The sequence below is a fragment of the Tyto alba genome, unplaced genomic scaffold, assembly GCF_018691265.1.
Source record: "Tyto alba isolate M040663 unplaced genomic scaffold, T.alba_DEE_v4.0 Super-Scaffold_14, whole genome shotgun sequence".
Classification (NCBI taxonomy): domain Eukaryota; kingdom Metazoa; phylum Chordata; class Aves; order Strigiformes; family Tytonidae; genus Tyto; species Tyto alba.
The window spans coordinates 15,990,653-16,010,764 of NW_024881276.1; the positions used below are offsets into that span (position 1 = coordinate 15,990,653).

The following is a 20,112-nucleotide window of genomic DNA, read 5'->3' on the forward strand; positions in this document are numbered from 1 at the left end:
CTTATTGGGTCATTGAAATCAGGTGCTCTCTTGCTCCTTTTAGAATTCTAAAATAGAAATTGCTGCAACAGAGAGAACACTGCTGGGATTTTTCCTTGCGAAGATTCACAAAATTGACCCAGATGTTGTTGTGGTGAGTAGTTCTGAGACTTTGAGAGTTAAATTAAAGCATATTGTCAGTTGGTCAGCTTTGTTCTTTTTCTTTTGTCCCCTTTCAGGTTTTTGAATGTTTATCTTAGGCTGCCTTATGAATTGAATTTGCTTATAAGACAGCAGGTATACTTTGATACAAAGATGATGTGGAATTTTGCCTGACAGCATTTTATCCATCATATTATTTCGCATAATATCTGAACTAGACAGTATTTCCACAGTACCTAAAACAAGTATATTTTTCTTTACTCAGAAAGAGAAAACACAACAAAAAAAAACCCTCGTGACTTTCTAGAAAAATGGGAGCTCATGGTATTCTTAAGAGCATGGTATTCTTAAGAGTCTGTTTCTGTTCAGATACTCATATAGTTTGTATCGCCATTTAGACTGTGTGTATGGTGTAAATCAAAATAATAACCTATACAAATCCACAGAGTCTGAGCAAAGTTTTGTAATAAACATTCTTACATTTTCCACTGTATCGGCAGCTGAGGATTTATTATAATTACTCATTTTCTTATTATATTTAATTTAATGTGCAGTTCTGACTTTCATTTAATGAAATTTTGAAGACAGTTTGAAGTTGGTTATAAATCTGAGGTTGGTTATATACAACTTGTTATTCTTCTGTAGTTAAATATAAATAATAAAGTGGTGGGAATAGTGTGAAATGAGCAGTCAGATTCCTGATGTTTTCAGCGCTCTGTGCTTGATATCCAGTATTAGCCCTACAAGCTGAGCTTCCTGGTGGTTATGGGAAGGAATCAGCGGAAACACTGCAGCCAATGGTTTTAAATTGAAGATGCCAGAAGGATTGTGAGAGGTCTGATCTAAAAAGAGCAGAGGCATGTTAATGCAGTTTAATTTGCACCTGGTTTAATTAGTGCCATTTAAAAGCAAGCTATATCAATATAGGTGGGACCCCTCTGCTATGGCTGTAATGCTCCTGCTGATTTTGAGGAGCTTCTTCTATAGCACGGTATTGCACTACAGAAATGTATGTGATATGATGAACCTGCAGTTCCTGGGGACTGACTGGTCCACATAGGCTCATGTTGATCAGGGTAGCATTTTGCTTTCAACTGAGGTTACAGACCAGCATCATCAATGTTTAAACTTTGCAAATATTGCTGGAGTACTTTGATATGTAAATGTTGGTTGAAAGGTCTTCCTGTCCAGATTTAACAGCTATGTCTGTTGCAGTATCAAAGGAAAAAAAAAAAAAAGAACACATTAATTTGATGTCAATATTGAGACTTTCATGGATGGAGAGAAAAGGAATTACTCATAGCTAAGTTCATATGCTGTATAAAGAATGTTGTTTTGTTTTTTTTTTTCTAAAAAGCTTTAAATCCTAATCTCTGGTATCAAAGCATAAAGCTGAATTGTGTGTGAAATGAGCCAGTTATAGAGCTGATTTTGGTATTCTGCTGAACAGCAGTCTTAGTGTTAAGACTAATGAGTGCTGTTGATGAACGTTCGCTTAGAGAGTGCTTTCTATGAGAGAGATAATGCCATCAATTAGTTGGAAAAAAACACAAAGGGCAAAGGAATACTGAGTGCGTGAGAGTAAGTCTTTCAATTTGCATTTGTTGTAACCTTTTTTTGTTATTTTTTCTGCTGCAAGGGTCATAATATTTATGGATTTGATCTGGAAGTGCTGCTTCAAAGAATTAATGCGTGCAAAGTCCCTCACTGGTCCAAGATAGGTCGACTGAGGAGGTCCAATATGCCAAAGCTTGGGGTAATAAGATTGCTCAAGTCTTTTAAGCCCCTTTATGTTGTGATTAAAAATGAATTAATTTTGATGGGAATTGTAAATGTGTCACCAATGTATTTTGACTGTTGGTCACGCTGAATTTCATATGTCCCAGATCAGAAATGATGAGTGTTTATATGACTTTTATTACAGTAATAAGCTAATTTTCAAGTTAGACTAATTTAGTTTACATATCTCAACTAGGTGATGGTAATGACAGATTAATTTCAATAGTCTTTACTGTAACAGTCTTTGTCTGCTATAACTGTAAAATGAGAAAATGTAATTTGGATTGATTGGTGAATCATCCCATAGAGAGCTGCTAAGTTAGTAATTCTGTACTTCTTAGTACGTATTTGAGCAGAGGACAGTGTGTGAGGCTTGGAGTATGGAGGTGCTGGGTTCTTGCCTGTTCCCGTCCTTCCTGGAGGCCAAGATGAGTATTTGTGTGTGGTTTGTTCTGTGGCTTTTTCCTCCTGCTGTTAGTACAAAATGTATTATTGGAGGAAAAACAAAATCCACACCCATATTCTTGTTGGCACTATTCTAATTATTAAATAAAAAAAAAATGCATGGCAGGTTACAAACTAACATCTAACAAGTATTGAGAGTTGGGTATCTACTTCTTAATATCCACATACACTGAAAGATACGGTGGATTCCTTTAGGGCATAATTATAAAGCTTGAGTATAGTGGTATTTAGTAGAATATTTAGAGTATTAAGTGACCAGCTGACCCGACTGAGTCCTATAAGCATATGTTTTGGATAGATGTTCTTTGTTAATGTTTGTGTGTTTCATTTTGTCGGGGTTTTTCTCTCCTTGTGTGATGTGGTTAAGGGTCGAGGAGGGTTTGCTGAAAGGAATGCTGCCTGTGGTCGAATGATCTGTGATGTTGAAATTTCTGCTAAAGAATTAATTCGTTGCAAAAGTTACCATTTGTCTGAACTGGTTCGTCAGATTTTGAAAACAGAGAGGGTAACAATTCTACCAGAGGAAATTCGAAATATGTACAGGTATGTCACTGATTTGTGCTTTTATTCCTTCACTGAAAAGTAAAGGAACTAGTTTCCTGCTATGCAATTTCATGCTTGCTTATTTGGTCATGGAGATGCTGACTTAGCATATTGGTATTTGAAAAGTAAAATGTTATCTTAACAGTATTTTATAACGTTTCAAGCGACTTATGCATGGTGGCCTATTATGTGCAAAGCAAATTGATTTGTGAGAGCATTGATTTAGATACACTAAGAGGATGTGCAAACTTGAGTTTTGTGGGGTTTTTTTGTTTGTTTTTTGATTTGTTTGTTTTTGTTTGGTTGGTTGTGTTTTGTTTTTTTGGTTTTTTTTTTTTTTTTTTTCAATTAAAAGAGCTTGCTATATAACTCAACATTGGTGTGCTACATATAGCAAGTGTTCCATAGAGTATATAGGTCTAAACTACTATAGAGAATACAAAGGAGGATGATTTTACTTTACTAGGCCATCCCCCTTCTTTTCCCAGTGATTCTCCTCGCTTAATGTTTATGCTGGAAAACACCTGGATAGATGCCAAGTTCAATCTCCAGATCATGTGTGAGCTGAATGTTCTGCCACTGGCTCTTCAAATAACAAACATCTCTGGGAATGTCATGGTACATTTTTATTATTATCCGCTCCCCCTCTGTTGTCCCACAAAAACAGTTCCATGTCTTCAGTGTTTGATTTGCTAATTTTAATTTGTAAACGCCAATTGAGAATACCTGATGCTGCAGATTTTTTGCTGTGATGAGTGTGAGTTTGATGATCTAGACAAGTAATAATGTAAAACTTAAAATACCATATTTGAGTTTTGAGCATGATGATAATAGTAATGCTAGGTGAACATGTAAATAGTTGAAGGACATTGCTTTGTCTATTTCTGTATGTCAGTGTTTCCTGTGCTTTGCTTTTGAATTCTTTTAGTCGAGGACAATGATGGGCGGACGATCTGAACGTAATGAGTTCTTGCTGCTTCATGCATTTCATGAAAAAGACTACATAGTGCCAGACAAACAAGTTTTTAAAAAGGCTTCGCAGAAGCTGGTGGGTCCAATTTTTCTCTTTCCATGAATTTTTATTAAAAACAAAAAGAGATTCTATCTTTTGCATGTTACTGTTCTGTGAGAGCATGGAAAACCTAAACATATGTTAGATATAACTTAATGTTACAGCTTATGCCTAATTCGATTTTTTTTTTCTTTTTTTTTTTTTTTTAGTTGATAATGGAGAAATATATGGTTTAAAGGGACAATACAACAGCTTTTCCATTGTATCACAAATCTGTGGAAACTCAGTTGTTCTTTTAATTTAGAAGTGAAATAAGCTAAGTACTTGTCTGCATAGGGAAACAGTAAATAAGATAGTCTGTGCTGATTTGATAGATGCACATTTGCCCTACAATTATTTTGGTATTGAGCAGTATTTCAGGTATAACTTGTAGGGCGAGTGATTCGAGAATATGTGTGAAATATCCAAGGGTACTAAAAAAAAAATTCCTCTGGATAATACCAGTGTAAATAATATTTATAGAAACATCTATATGTTGGTTAGTAAACAAATTAAAAGTTGAGAATGTATTTGTATTTCACTGTATTTTGCTTTTTAGTTTTACATAAATTGAGCAGCAAATTCCAAAGCAGTAAGTTCTATTGATTGTATTGTTGCATTAAAGCAGTGCCAGAATTTTAAATGATTCAGAATAGCATTGAACAACTGGGAGAAAAATTCTTAATACAACATAACAAATAGCAGAATACTCTTTAGGTCAGTAATAATGGTTTTATTTGTTTTACTAAAGCCCAGCTATTGTATTTCCAAACCCTACATTTTAATTGAGCAATAATAGTTCTTCTTGGTCATGAGTTAATTTTTTTCCTAGTGTTGACTTTTACAGCCAGCCAGAAAATTCACACTAGTGCTATGTTGAATGATGACAATTTCTTAAGGTCTTTGTAATCTTGTTAGCAGTTTGTTCCTGTAGGAGTGGGTTGAATGCTGTTTTGACATGTAAAGAGCTTTAATAAGGATCATGATGAAAACACCATGTTTCGCACGTATTTTAAAATGAACTCTATGCATTGACTCCCAATTCGATATTTGATTTTCCAAAAATAACTCCTCCAACAGTATAGAAGTCTTGGAGACTAGATAATGACTTTTTTAAATGCCAAATGTAGGTGGATGAAGATGAAGATTTTGAAGATCAGAATAAATCAAAGATAGGGAAAAAGAAAGCAGCATATGCTGGGGGCTTAGTCTTGGATCCCAAAGTCGGTAAGATGTGGCAATTTTCTTTCTTCTATGAAGTTAGAGACAGGTAGGTAATCAGTGCAGAGAGATAGCAGTGGGCAATACGTATAACTTGTGGGAGTTTGGTGTGGTGGTGGTGGGTTGGTGAATACAGAAAATTCCCAACATTGATTGTGGAATTCCTTATTCTTGGGACATTTTTCTTTATCTTTTTGTGAGAACATTATGGTCTTTAGAAGAATTAGAACTGTATCTCTGTGTATAATTTTCTAATGGACACGTAAGTTTTCTTTCAGTTTCTCCTCTATGTGGGGAAAACTGTACAAGTGTCCTATAGTAACACAGAAGCTATCTGTTCAACTCTGGTGAGTTAATGGGGTTGGATCGTTCCACTTCTGACAGCTTTCTATAATGGCTAGTGGCGCATCTCAACAGATACTTTAAGGGATTTAGATGCTGGAAATGTGGTACAATGTATTGCTGTCATTTAAATATTATTTATGGAGTTGGATTAAGTCCATAGGGAGACTGAGTAATTGTGACTTCTGTTTTAAACTCTGTTTTAGGTTTTTATGACAAGTTTATTTTACTTCTCGACTTCAACAGCTTGTACCCATCGATTATCCAGGAGTTCAATATCTGCTTTACCACAGTGCAACGACTATCAGAAGCACAGAAAAGGGCAGAGGTTTGTGTGCTTTAATTTGTGACTTAAGTCACACTGTGTTAACTTCAGTGTGTTTTTGGTGAATAGTGTTTTTTCTTTCCCCCTCTCACACGTAAAAAAGTGATTCCTGTTTAAAGATACATCATAATAAGTTTTGTTTTGGGACTTTTTGCATATTATATATCTGTCATCTTCCTTTCAATAATACTCTTATAGGATCTTGGTAAGTCTTCTCCCATCTAAATAAAATCATGGTGTCCTCATGAAATTAGGTTCTTAGTGAGGCCTTGTTGCCCTTTTTCAGCCCCAGGTCCTCCTGGCAATTTCTGAGCCCCTTGACCAGTTTAATCCTAATTTGGTAGAGGTTTCCGAAAGTTAAGTTGCCACAGAATTCATGCAAACATACCTGAATGAGGGAGACACAAGCCTCATGCTTCTGCCCTGCGGGACAGAATGCAGTATGAGCTCAACTGTTACTAGACATCAGGAAAACTACGTGTGTGCCTTGAGGGTGTGTGTCAGGGAGTGATAGTGTGTCTGTGTCAGCTGTGGGACCAGCTTCACAGAATCTCATGCTGTTTAGTACAGCATTAAACTGTATTAAACACAACTGAAGAATCTCCTGAAGGTGTAGTTCCATGTACTGTTTCCTCAGCAGCTGTGTTGGCCATGACTGACTTATCTGTGGCTGCTTATTCTCACTTCCTCAGCTGTGCTGGGACAGTTGTTTTGGAGCTGTGCTGTAAACTGCAGCAGTGAGCTCGTCAGGTCTAAAGGTTAAACCTGAGCCTTTTGTTTTAGCTGCTGACAGCTCACAGGTTGGAATTAGTGTGTTGTGCATAAGTAGTTATGGGATGTAGTTAGTCCCATAACTGAAATATCAGTACCACAGCAGAAATGAGGAAAAAAAGTATGTGGAACTCTGTCAGTTCCTCCAAGCTCTCTGTGGATTCACCCCGCTTTCTTAAGTGTGCTTCATGCTGAAGTGATTTAATTTTGATTTCTATCACAATATAATATTTGGTCAGGTTTTGGTGTTGCTTCTTGTCATGGTTCTCTGCAGACCACTACTAAACTTGCAACCTCATAGTGTCTCTGTTGCCCTTTATATATGTCTGTCTCTTTCCTTGTGCTTGATATTTCTTTCTGTTTTTGCTGAGCAACCATTTCTTTAGTTACACTAACAAGAAGGATGTGTGTTTTCTGTTGGGTTGTTGTTTTGCTATAATCAAGAGTTGCTTGGTGTAGAGTTTTCATTCTGTTGTTACTGTTGATTTCTCTTTTGACAGTTATCTTATTCAGAGTATCAGTTCCACAGAGCATGTGCTCCATTTTGCAGTTCTGAACAGCAAAAATATTTACGTGGTAATAAAAAAGGATAGATTTTTTTTCAGCACAGAAAGAATTGCTTGTATGTGTGCTTTTCTTCATATTTTTATATCTATCTATATATACCTAAGAGTGAGAGTGTATCTGTGTTTTATTTATCTGGATTTAGATATATATATATGCACACACAGAGATATGTATATATAAAAAATACACATGCACATACATTAAAAAAAAAATAATCTTCCTGCTTCTGGTCCATGTCTTTCTTGGGTTTCTTCCAGAGAGAGACAGGCTTAGTCCCTGTTACTCAGCAGGGACTAGGTAATATAGTTGTATACCACAAAAAACCTCTTACGTTTGTTCTAAACGATGCTTTGGATGCTGTGCGGGAATAGATACAAGCTGTGTGGTTTTGTGTTTTTTTTCCCCAAGCTTTTAACTTGACACATTATAATCTAATCTTCAAGCAAAAAAAAAATAAGCAGTGCTGATCATTTGACAGGTCGAAGAAGAGGAAGAAATTCCAGAGCTTCCAGACCCATCTCTAGAAATGGGAATTTTGCCTAAAGAAATCAGGAAACTGGTGGAGAGGAGGCGTCAAGTTAAGCAGCTAATGAAACAGCCAGATTTAAATCCTGACCTTTATTTACAGGTGTGTTTTATAGAACTCCTTTGATTTTCCTTCCACTCCCCTTATCTGCCCTGATCAGCGTTGCAGAATAGGGATGATTAGTAGTGAGCAGTGATTGTAATGTAGCCCATCATTGCTGCAGACTGTATAAAAAGCTGTGAATGTAATTGTGAACATTAAGTTTTGTTCTCTGTTGGCAATGGTTATATCATTTTTGCTGGTTGTGTTTCTTTTCAGTATGATATCAGACAGAAAGCTTTGAAACTCACTGCTAACAGTATGTATGGCTGCCTGGGATTTTCCTATAGCAGATTCTATGCCAAGCCTTTGGCTGCTTTGGTGACGCATAAAGGGAGAGAGGTAAGTCATTAAACAAGTTACGTACACAGGTAAAGAGGGTGAATTTAAGCCACCTACTTTTTCACTGTATAGGAGAATGGTCTTGTTTTCAAACCTGCTTTGGTTTCAGAACTGTAGTTTTTATCTTCTACTGCAGAAGTTGGAAAAAAATGAAACTGGTGTCTAGAAAAGAATCATAAATGTCTCAAAAAGTATGACAGGTTGAAGCTCTAGCTAGAGCTTTATTTTGAATTAAACTGCTTAGTTACGGTGGGCCAGATTATGATGACAAAAGAATCAAGGCTATTTTCATATTTTCCATGAATTTCCAGATCTGTTTCGTGGGTTAGTCTTTGATTCAGAGGTGTGCTTCAGCTTTGGATGAGCTTGTCTTTGGCCACACTGTCCTGCACCCTGATGTGTTGAGTTCCTGAAACCCTGAAGTTTGTGACAGGGCTAATTAATCACATGGTGACAATCGATTATGTATCAGGGCCTTATTTTCAGAAACTGTTCCTTAAAACGAAGCTTTCCATTAGCCTCGAGAGGCCAGATTTTAAGAGTTGCACTTAACTTTATAGGCATAACTACTCTTGCTATTGATTAGAGTGGCAGCTGATGCAGACCACATCAGTTTGGTCCCAGTGGGAAGAAGAATCATCAAAGATCCAAAACATAGCAGTGTTATTAAAAGATAATTTTTCATGATGCTTCATATTAGTTCTTCATAGAAGATAATACCAAGCAGGAATTCTGCAAAGGTGCCGGGAACAGATGTGACAGGATGACTGGTCAACCTTTTAGTTGAGCAGGGAGATGGTTGAGTTCATGTCTGTGTTTAGAGGCACATACTCCCTGTGATGCGAGGGCAGAGCTCCCCTTGCTGTGGCCTACCCCGTGCACTGAAGGTCCATTTAAACCCCCAACTGATGTGCATAGGGGTGTTCCGTGTCTGATAACTCATCTTTGTTTTTAAAAGTCTTCCTATCTGAACAGTTCTCCAGAGACAACCCCACATTTGCTGTGCTCCCAATTTATGTAACCAGTATGTTTAACCTGACACACGTTTAACTAGGAAATAATTTTCAGGTTTGATAACTGTAAATGTTCTATGCATCCATGTGAATTAAAAAGTTAATGTTTCCTTTAAGGAAGTAGTGTCTTTTCTTATTGTTGGAACATACTGATGTATTTATCTACAAGGTTGGCATGAAAAGCAGCTGAGTATCATAGCTTTATATTTTCTAGCAGTATTTTACGAGTCATGAATTTGACTTTTTTGGGGTTTTTTTATGATCTTCATTAGTTATACAGAGCACCTGTCACAGACTGGGTATTGTATGGATACTTGAGCTTTTGGCCTCTGTTAAGGGGGGGAGTTACATTTTGTTTGCACATAGAGTTTATTCTCAGTTGTCTGTGACCTATCAGTTATGAGATAATGGTGCATGAAATTCAGGTGTTCGTGCGTTATGTTCCAGAGTGATGGTGGAATGGGAAAATCCTAAATAGCTTAGTACAGAATGCGCTAGGGAGCACTTTGAGACAATTTCTCTTACATACTTAATTGACTTTTGGTTGGAAAGGATTTCTTACCTCTTGAATTCTGGTGGTGCTAGACCTGGGCTTGCATCTGCCATGCCTTTACACAGTTGAATCTCCAGTTTTGTAGTTGCTTTGTGTTTGGGGAAAAACTTAATACTATGGCACAGTGTTGCCTTGAAGTGTCTTGTTCTCAGTGCAGGTCTAAAAGTTCCACTATGGAAGTGGGGCTGCTGGGAGCACAGCAGAGAGGTGCCAGTGAAAGTCTGTAGGAGCTGGTCTGCATCTGGCAGCACTAGTGCTGGGCTTGGTGGGGCATTACTGTCTTGGTACGACTCTTCCATGCAGTACAGGACCTCCTGTAGAGCCTAAAACTGTCTTTTTTCCCCCCACTCTTTGAGGTAGATTATTCATTACTCTGGATAATGTGAAGGTAACAAATTTCTGAAAATTTGAGAATTTTCCAGGATTATCTGTAATTTTGTGCTTCTGAGTAAGTATGGTAGATTCTGATGAAATACACTGTATATGCTCTGTTCTGAAAACTTGCATTTTTATGTCGGCAGTCAGTATAACAGATACAGCTTTATTAGTTCTTTATTTCTTGATCAGTAGTTTTTGCCCTAGATTGTGACAGAAGAAGACACCTTAGTTTTTTTTGGGTTTTTAAGTTGAAATATTTAATCTGGAAAAATATTACTTTAAATTTTTATATTAGTCTTTCTATTAATTGGTTTCCTCTTACCACTAAATGCTAATATGAGAGAGGTGAATGTTAAGTGTCAGGAGATGTGGGTTCTCTATATGAAAAGGTTAATTTAAAAATGACTATTATGGAAAAATGTTAATGGTCTAAATTTAAATGGCCTTTTCTGATGATCAGTAATTGACACCTTTTATTTAGTTTGTATTTTTTTTTTTTTACTGTTGTGCAGGGGACCTGAGTAAACACAGGTAGGCTTGTAGATGTCTAAGCGAGAAAAACACCGTGTGAGATGAAAACTGAACTTAATATTTGCACTAACAGAATGCAGTTATTAGCAGAATAATTGAAAGTGGGAAATAGATTTTGCAAGTTGAAGAAGCTCTTAAAGCTCATTGTAGCATTAAGTTTTAATGTAGCTGAGAAAGAATGAGTTTCGATGACTTCTGTAAATTGCTGCTTTCTAACTGTGTGGCTGAAGACCCTTTCACTGAAGCTGCAGGAAGACTGAGCACCGCAGGCATCTGGTGCCGAGTGCTTGTACTACCTCACCTGGACCGTAACTTCTCCTTGTGGTTTGGTGATGCCAATGCACTAAAGGTGGTGGAGCTGCCATGGGGCTCCTTATGGTGACTAAAAATTCTTGTCATTACATATTGGCATTTTAGAAACTTGTTTATAACTATGCTAGTGTTTAACACGTTCACTTTGTTTTGATGTTAGAAGTACTAAATGTGATGTGGAAAGGCCGCTTATAAAGCCAAATCATAGTGCTAGGACAGAGGATGGAGTGTAACCCATAGGAGTTTACTTCTCTTCAGTCAGCCTTAGGGATATATGAGCTAGTGCTTGACCTTTATTTAGTTTAAGACATGCAGTAGAAATGTAGGAAGGCGTTACAACTCTGGCCATATATATGTAGGCTGGATCCAGCAGAGAGGTTAGTGTGTGTGATTGCGGTGAACGTAGGATAGTTGATGTGGATAGTGTGGTAATGGTAGTGAGTTTTCACTAGATGGCGATAGAGACCTTGGCATCATTAATCAATTAAGACTTGCGTTTTTGTCACAAGGTGTTTTAAATGTTGACTATCAGGTTTTTCAAACAGGTCTTGCTTGTTTTTTGTTTTTTGTTTAAATAGTGGGTACTCTTGAGCAGGGAAGATGGGGTGTATCGGTGTGAATTTGTCAGAATTTAGTGTATTGTATGTCACAGGTAGACTAGTTAAGTTTCAGTGTATTTTGGAAGAAAAAGAAGGGCAAAAATTTGGAGTGGTAAGGAGTTCAAACTGTAACTCAGGTCAGTTTGACCGTTTTGGAAAATACAGATGTTTTCCTGTTTTGATCATTAGAAACACATCAGTTCTTGTTCTTACAATAAATCAAAAAAAAAAAAAATCTTTCTGCATTTGCAATCTAAATGTTACATTATTGATCTGGAATGTGTTAGAAGGATTCCTGGGCCTTCCCCCCATCCCCCATGTTACTAAGCGTTTGCTTGGACATTGCTCTTGTTGTAACTACAGCAGTTGCTTGCATGGAAAAGTAATAGGAAAATATTTAATATATTTTTAGCTGTCCTTTTAATGTAATTTAACAACTGGAAACAAGATGAGTCGGTGTTGTACAACCAGCCAGCTCTGCACTAGCAAGCAGTGTAAGGTCATGCCTTTCTAGCCTCTTTAAAGGACAAGTCTTTTGATGAAGTGTCAGTTGTCTGATTTCCCAAATGCGGGATGCCCTCTGCTGCAGGATTTTCCTACAGGACAGCAAAGTTGTTGATAGAATTTTATCTGTAGGCAGCTTGGTTGCTAATGGCTGTCAATCAAAGCTGAGGTCTTTTCCAGGTACTTACTTTTTCCACATTGTATTTCATTGTTGCATATTTTTGCTCAAGCAGCTAGAAAACTTGCCTTTGAAAGGAAAATAGCACATTTCCTGTTTGCAGCACTACTAACAAGTAGATCTAGTGTTGCAGTATGCAAAATAAAAGGGGCAGAGAGACAATTGGGTTAATTCCAACTTTCTCATTCAGATCCTTTAGATACATTCTCAATTAATAATTAGTTTAAGGCTCTGGCAGTCAAAAGGAAAGAATAAAAGCATGTTATTGCTGCAGTCTGGGAAAAGAATGGATGAGGGAGGAGAAAGGTGAAGTGGAGAAAGATGAGCTTATTTTAAAAAAAATTAAGCAAGGGTATATAAGCAGGTTAATGGCCATCTATTGTAAATGTCTTTTGTAAAGAAACCCAGGCATCTCTTTTTTTGCAATTTTTCTTTTTTAAAAAGTCTTGTTCATCTAGGGAAATTGATCATCAGCTACTTCCTCTTAATTTGCACCTAAAGCATTGGTTATATAGTCTACAAGAGTTGTCATGTGAATGGGGCAATTGTCAGACTTGTTTTCTTCCATGTTGTAGTATGGGAGAAAGGTGACTGTTAAAAGAGAGAAAGAAGCCTCCTTAAGTCTCATATAAACACGCTGCCTATATTTAAACAGGGAATACAGCATCAATATTACATTTTTGGAAGATGTGGAACTTGATGGCAAAAGGCTGGCAAAGAGTGTCTTAATTGCTTTTAAATACAAAAGTGGCAAACTGAAATCTTATGAGAAATAGTGCTAAATTGTTGCAGTGTCCCTAAATGGAAACTGTTGGGGTCAAACCAGTTGTGACTTGTTAAATTTATCATTATGTATGCAATTGTGAGGCAGTGAAAAAGCTGTGTATGTTATTCTGCATGCTAATACCCAAAATGAGTTAGAATAGATATTTCAAGGGAGAGGCTGCTTACAATCTGAAAATGCAAACGGAGTACCAAGTAGTAAAAAAATTATGGAACATCTTAACATTTGTTGAAATGAAATACTATTATTGTTAGTCAAGTGCATGAGATGACATCTGGTTTGATAAAGACTTTTGCATCTCCAGGGAGAGGAAATGAAACATTTCAATTAAGAAGAATGGCCAGAATATTTTGGGTGAGGAGGAAATTAGTCTGTAAGGAAAAAAATGTGTTTTATTTTATTTTGGGTGGTGAGGGGTTTTTTTCACTGGACAGAAAGGTTTTATTTAGTGGATATTCACCGAGAAATGTTTAGGAAGATTGATTGTATTGTACAACAAGTCGGATGAATAGAGAGACTTTATTTTTTGTGACTGCTTATTTTAAGATTGCGCTATCATGAGAGGTGCAATGCCTCTCACTTCCTGACTGCTGATTTCCATGGATGGGTTATAGCAATTCCATGGCCCCATGGTGAGTTGGATCAGCTTGGTGATCTGAGTTGAAAACTAACAGAAGAGGAAAACAAAATTGATTTCTGTTGGATCTGTGACTCAGTGAGTCACTGCTTTTAGAGCTGGTAGAAATGAGGAGGTTGGAAAGTGGGGGCAGACCCAGTGTGAGGTATACGAGGTCAGGCACGACCAGCCTTTTTTCAGCTCACACCCGACTGTGAGACTGTAGGGTTAGTGTTAATAGGATGAACACGTGGGGGTTTTGTTTGGTTGTTGTTTTCCTCCTTCTGTGCTTTTGTTTTTTTCTTATGGTTTCATATCTTGTATTTTATTCCTGTCTTGCCAAAAGATTTTGTTCTGGCTGACTGGGTAACAACAAGATATCCTCACTGAAAATTGTGGTAAAACTGAAAACCCAGGGTACTGGGAGACATTAAAGAGCAAGTTCTCTCACATATTCTCTGTAGCTGAAATGTAACAGTACATCCCCTTGTAGAAGCCATATATGTTGGATAGGGGGCTGATACCTCAGGATCAAGAGAGACAGAAATGTCTTTCCACATACAGTGGTAACAGGAAAGACTCTCAGGTGTCCAGTAAAATATTGGAGAATACACTTGGATCTTAAAACTCCCAAAGTTTGCCCTGCTTTGGCTTTAGAATAATTGAAGAAGTCCTTTAATCCCATCTAGAATACTCTAGGGAATATGAGGTTCACAAGATGGAGATCCTTTTATGGTTTTCTTCTTCAGATACTTTGAGTTGCCTCATAAAAGGGAGATGTGGGAGCTCAGGAACTTCACCGTGAAGGTGAGAGCTTTTGCAACATCACAACACCATTTGTAAACTGCTTGGGTTCTATTTTCAAGTTCATCTCTCAATACCCACTGTTAAGGTTAGAAGAATATAAATGCTAACTGCAGTCTTAATGTTTTTCTCCAGCCTGTATTTTTGTTAACACTACAAGTCTTTGCAGTATGCGTTTTCGTAGTTCATTAGTAGCTTGTCATAAAATATTTCAGTTTTTAAGACTTAACAGAAATCGTTCTTCAGGGTGTTATTGCCACACTCATTTGCATCATGCATTTATCTTAAATTGGATGTTGACCTGTTCTAGAAACCATGGGTTTGTATACTTAGTTGCTAATAAAGTTTTCAAAATAAGAGACTTCAAATTAGGGGAAAAAAATAATTTTCCTTTTCAAGCACTATTCCTAAGAGTATAGAAAAACGATCTAACTGAACTGTCTGTCTCCCGCAAGACTTTAATATTCATTCTGTCCTTTAAAGATATGACACCTTGATCTCATAATCAAAAAGTTTCATGTATTTGTGCAAAATCTCACTGTTGCACGACAGACTGTATTAGAAACTTTTTGTACCATTCATAACTACATGTTCTATTCTTCCTCTTCGATGAATACTCATCTGAGCCTCCTAGATCTTCTGTTTTCAGGTAATCAGTTAAGAAGGGTGATGATCCTACTCTGACATATAGAGAGAGACTGACAGCTGGGTTTCTTCAGTCTGGAGAAAAAAAAAGTTTAAGGATAGGATTAATTGTGGTCTTCAACAACCTAATGGGGGCTATCAAGAAGACGTCAGACTCTTCCCAGAGATGCACAGCCTTGCATGAGGCAGGTCTAGCCCTGTCTTGGGCAGGAGGTTGTGTTAGATGATGTCCAGAGATGCCTTCAAACCAAAATGGGTTTATGACCATCAGTTTAAAAGTTCCTGTAGCACTCACACTTAGATTTATTGCCAAGGTCAGCTAGATGCAAGAGTAGCAACTTGTCCTTTAAAGTGAAGAAAACTAGGATGAAGACATTTCATTGGTGATACTTGTCATAGCAGGCTGTTTTGGTGTAAAAGCTGGAAAAAAAAAATCTTTGAGTACTTTGAATGCAGGTTTTGCTGTATAGATCAGGTTCTATGGCCTTTTGCATGTATGTCCTTTCAATGGACCTGTGCCAAGATTCGTTGGCTTAATTTAGAAGATATGCATGAATGGCTTATGCTATTTTCAGCATTGAAATATACTTACGAGACAGATGAAACAGCTTTTTCAAGACCTATCTCTGAAAGGTGGACTGTCTCTACTGTTGCAGGTACAATACTGTGCAGGGATATAGGAGACATTGGTGGGCAACATCAAGAATTCTGCTTGGGACAAAGGATTCTTGAGAAGTAGTTGTAGTGTAATGAGCTGGGGCATACTTGGTGCAGATCTCTTAACGTAAACAAGCAATGGCAAGAACAAGGAAACCTGTAAGTCAGGCACATAGCCTAAGCTAATTTGTTCAGACATTTGTAGTAGAAAGAGGGCAGTCTCAAAGCTGGATGAAATAAATCCTCCCAAATTTTAGAGTGTGATAGGTGATTGAAAGGTTAACTTATGCTTGCTTTCCCTGTTTGCTTTCCTTCCAGTGGTTATACATGATGCAATGCAGGAGATGTTGCTGGTGGTAGTGTTGTCTTTAGCTTCAGGCTATGCCCTTTATCAGACTTACTGGGTAAGGTTTCAGGGAGTAGGATTAAATTATATATGTTGATATGTGCTCTACAATTTGATACTCTGTGCGTTTGCTGATTTGAGCCACTAGAAACAGTTGCTCCATAAAATCCTATTTCAACACCTGGATTAGTAAAAAAAAAAATAAATCCAGCTCACTTTACCTTTCATATTTAGTTTTTTATGTTTTCACATGTTCTAACTGACAGACTTTAAAAAGAGCAAGTAGTAGTTTTTTAGGTTGTTGGGGGTGAGAAGTGGTTCCCACTTGTGTCACTGAGATGCAGTGCTCATCAAGCAGTGCTCATCAAAAATGAGGAATGTCAGAATGTCATTTGAACCTTACTGCAGGGATTAGTCCTTGGCAGTCATTTCTGTGTGAGCTTGAGCTAGTCTTGGTGATTACTCGAGACTGGAGAAACTTAAAATTTGGATAATAATGGTTGGATTTAAAAAAAAAATGTGCCCTTTTGACATGTAGCCTTTATGAGTAATGATTCCTGCTTCCTGCTGAGATAGGAGCAGACAGCCATAGCCAAGCAGTTGCGTGGCGGATTCATCTCAGACTGATCGTGCCTTGTTAAGTTAGTGCTTTCTTTCTAATTATTTGCCTTGTTCATGAAACAGAGCAGAAACTGGCAAGTTTAAACTACTGGAAGTTGAGAAGCAGGACTGTGTAATAATCAGCTTTGGTGAAGTTTAGGGCCGTGTTTTCTGAAATGCCTGGGTAAGTAGTGTTTTTGTGATAGCGATATAGGAGGCCTCAAGGTACAAATATATATATTTTTTTTTTAATCCAAAGAAAGTGAATCTGCAAAATGGTTGCTGGGGGAAGGATAACTATGGTAAAGTAATCACTCCGTACATGGGCTATTTTGCCCTTCAGTTTCATACTCCGAATTGTTCTGTGTGCAATTTCATTCTATTAGGCAATACCACAGTTGGCACGCCAATAACTTATTTTCTATTTTCTCTGACTGACTTCAGTGCAAAGAATGTTTTCAGTGTTAGTGTCATTCTTCTTGGTGCTTTTAATTTTACTGGGATATCAAACCATCACAGGCTTTGTTGTACTGTAATTTGGAATTGGTATGTGGAAGACTGCCACAAAACCACAGGGATGTCTCAGCCCTTTGCTCAAATGTATTGCAACATTCCTGTTGATTGCCTCTGTTCGGAATTTCACATGTTGAATCTAGAACTCCCATGGATGTACCCTTCAATTTTTGAACAAGCCAGATAGAAGCCAATGACAGCTGATGTTTTGCTTTTCATGCGACCTTCTTCATTTCTCCTCTATGTCCTCCCTGTCTCCCTTAGAACCCAACATCATCAGCATCTTCGAACTTAGGCAAATACAGTTTTTGTATTTGCTCAGAAATCTGTTGGTTTCTTTAAATTATAATAGCTCCTCTGCCTAGATGTTTTAGTATGTATCTTACCTGGTTTTTTTGGTTCATGCATAACTTTGTATTTTTCAACTTAGAGTTAAAAGTAGCCATACTGGAGCTAAAGAAAAATCAATGAGAAGCCTGTACTTAGTCTGAGAACCCCTGCAGAAAGCTTTGATTAGAGAAAAGCTTTAGATGGACAATTGTTCATCAGGTGGCCAGTCATTTTGGCATGTACTACTGTTATACCACAGCTGCTAGAGATGGAAAAAGGTCCATTACCTCATGTAGTTCATCTTCCAAAGTATGTGTATAGTTACTTCAGCAGAGACACATCTCTTCATGTTTGTTTTTTTGTTTTTGTTGAAGGTTGTTGTCCTTCAAGAAGCCACTTCTGATTTTAATTTTGCCATGTTTTTTGATCTGGTTGCTTTTTATGATCATTAATTTTTAATAGATTTAAAGATGGAAGATGAGCCTGCCTTTAGTAAGAATGTGCTAATTGACAGGTGTCCTGAAGTTCCACATTCTTGGCAGTGATCCAGGATGACAGAGCAGTAATGATTTAGAAACTGCCATTCCTTCCTGGTAAAAGGATTGGAGGAAATCTATGAAGTTATTAACCACTTGCTTCTAATAGATTGTGAGAAGATCATTATGGTGTCTAATTAGTTGAGATTGCCTCCATTATGCAGAATGCTTGTGTTTTTTTTTTTTTTTAATTTAAATTCCTTTACATGCTGTCTTGTGGCTTGCACCAATTTTTTTTTCCTCTTCTCTGTAATGTTCTGGATGGTTACTCTGAGGATTTGAGTAAGGGATCATGTTCCGGTCTCTGTGTGGTGTAATTAGTACAGCTACTTAAATGTTATCTGGAACCCATTTACCCTATCTGTCAGTTGCTGCTTAGTTCAGTGGAAATGCTTTTATGTAAATCACAGAACAATACTTCTGACTTGTTACAAGATTGGGCTGAATTTAGGGGACTGAAACACTTCATCCTGAAATAAAAATGTCTTGCTGAATCAAGGGTAGATTATAAAAGCTGCTACTTTTTAAAAGTGTATTATGCTGATGTATGTATAAATTGAATTAGCTGTGATACTCCTACAGTGGGAAACTTCCACTGATTCTAAAAAGTTTAGGGAAAAGCTCACACACATGAAATTTTCCTCCCAATTTGCATGCTATTTGGTAAGTTGAACCAATGTTCTTTGATATCGTTTTGCAGTAGGCTACAATTTCTACCTTTTTCTGGGACCAGCTCTTCAGCTGATCTGAGAATATTTGAAATTGATGCCGAATGAGGAGAGGGGCAGATGCTTTCCTTTTACATCCTTTCAAGTAATTTCTTAATGAAAGTGGTTCCTTCTGTGGCTAGATGATATTTGCACGTAGGGATCTAATGACGTTCTTAATGATTTTGGTTGCTCTTAAGCTTCTGTGGAAGATTCTGTCCTAATCTTGGCTTATTTTATAACCACATAATAAATAGGAATTACTTTATTCCATTCAAATAAAAACAACCTCTTCTTTCCCTCCACCTTCCTTTAGTGTACAGACCTTTTGCCACCTGCTACTTTGGTGGTGACTCTTGAACTTTAATTTGATTATTCAAATATTTAAAGAAAATACTTATGAAAGTCTCTTATCTTTCATATGAGCAAGTCATCTAGTTTTGTTCTTTTTTTTTTTTTCCCAGAAATATGTGCTTCTGACATGCTGACCAAAGGAAGATTAATAAATTGTGGCTTTTGTTTGTGTGTCTCAGTTTTCAGCCTGGAGTATAAGCTTGTGTCACTTTGCTCTGTCATAAATACTGTGTTAAATTACAGCAATTTTTTTTAAGAAACTGTTTGATTTTTTGCCAGGGATTCCTGAGCCATCTAGTAATAGTTTCAGGGATCCTATTCCTTCTCTGAAAATCAGTGCCAATTTTGGACTGTGCAGCTGTCCCAGTTTCCTTTTCATTAATTTTCACTGTAGGAATAAATGTTTGTTGTCTGATGTTTATTATATTAGCTTATTTAAAGTCAGTTATTTCCTTCCTCACATAGATCTTGCTTCACTTTTTTTTTTTTTTTCCCCACTTTTTTTTTTTTCTTAAAATGGAAAAATGAATAAATCTACCAGAGGAGATCTGGATGGCAAAGCAGTATGAAGTGGCATTTATTTGAGTATTCCAGAAATGATCCTTCTGTTATTCCATACAGTACTGCATAGCTTTTGGCTCAGCTGGTCTGCATAATAGGGGAGAGCCTCCCTGCTAAGCCAAGCAACTCCTTTTTGCTTCGAAGAGCATGTGAGGCATGCATGGTAGTAGATTATCACAATTATCAAGTATCAGTACCAACTTAGTATTTGTTCCTGGCCTTTTCCATCCTAACGTAAGGAAAGCCTGTTTTGCGACTTTCTGTCTGCCCTTCTCTCTGAGAGGAACTGGGGTTAATAGCTTATTAATAGCTTGTGTTGTACATGGAACATCACAGACTTGCTGTGTGCTGTTGAACATAAGGCCTTTTAGCAATTTTATAGAACATCATCTTTCTTTCACCATTTAGGCTCTTCTGAC

General features: G+C 37.2%; 1 protein-coding gene and 1 non-coding gene across 3 annotated transcripts in view; both read left to right on the plus strand.

The window, feature by feature from the left end:
- POLA1 (DNA polymerase alpha 1, catalytic subunit) overlaps positions 1-20,112 on the plus strand; it is a 202,874-nt gene that overhangs the window by 28,503 nt on the left and 154,259 nt on the right. For both annotated transcript variants that reach the window (XM_033010094.2, XM_033010095.2), the window contains 9 exons: positions 44-133; positions 1,781-1,897; positions 2,753-2,928; positions 3,417-3,546; positions 3,857-3,976; positions 5,110-5,206; positions 5,749-5,870; positions 7,684-7,833; positions 8,050-8,172. In XM_033010094.2, the coding sequence (XP_032865985.2) occupies positions 44-133; positions 1,781-1,897; positions 2,753-2,928; positions 3,417-3,546; positions 3,857-3,976; positions 5,110-5,206; positions 5,749-5,870; positions 7,684-7,833; positions 8,050-8,172 (1,125 nt within the window). The remainder of the gene's footprint in view (positions 1-43; positions 134-1,780; positions 1,898-2,752; positions 2,929-3,416; positions 3,547-3,856; positions 3,977-5,109; positions 5,207-5,748; positions 5,871-7,683; positions 7,834-8,049; positions 8,173-20,112) is intronic.
- Positions 5,456-5,586, plus strand: LOC116965699. Its single transcript, XR_004409572.1, has one exon.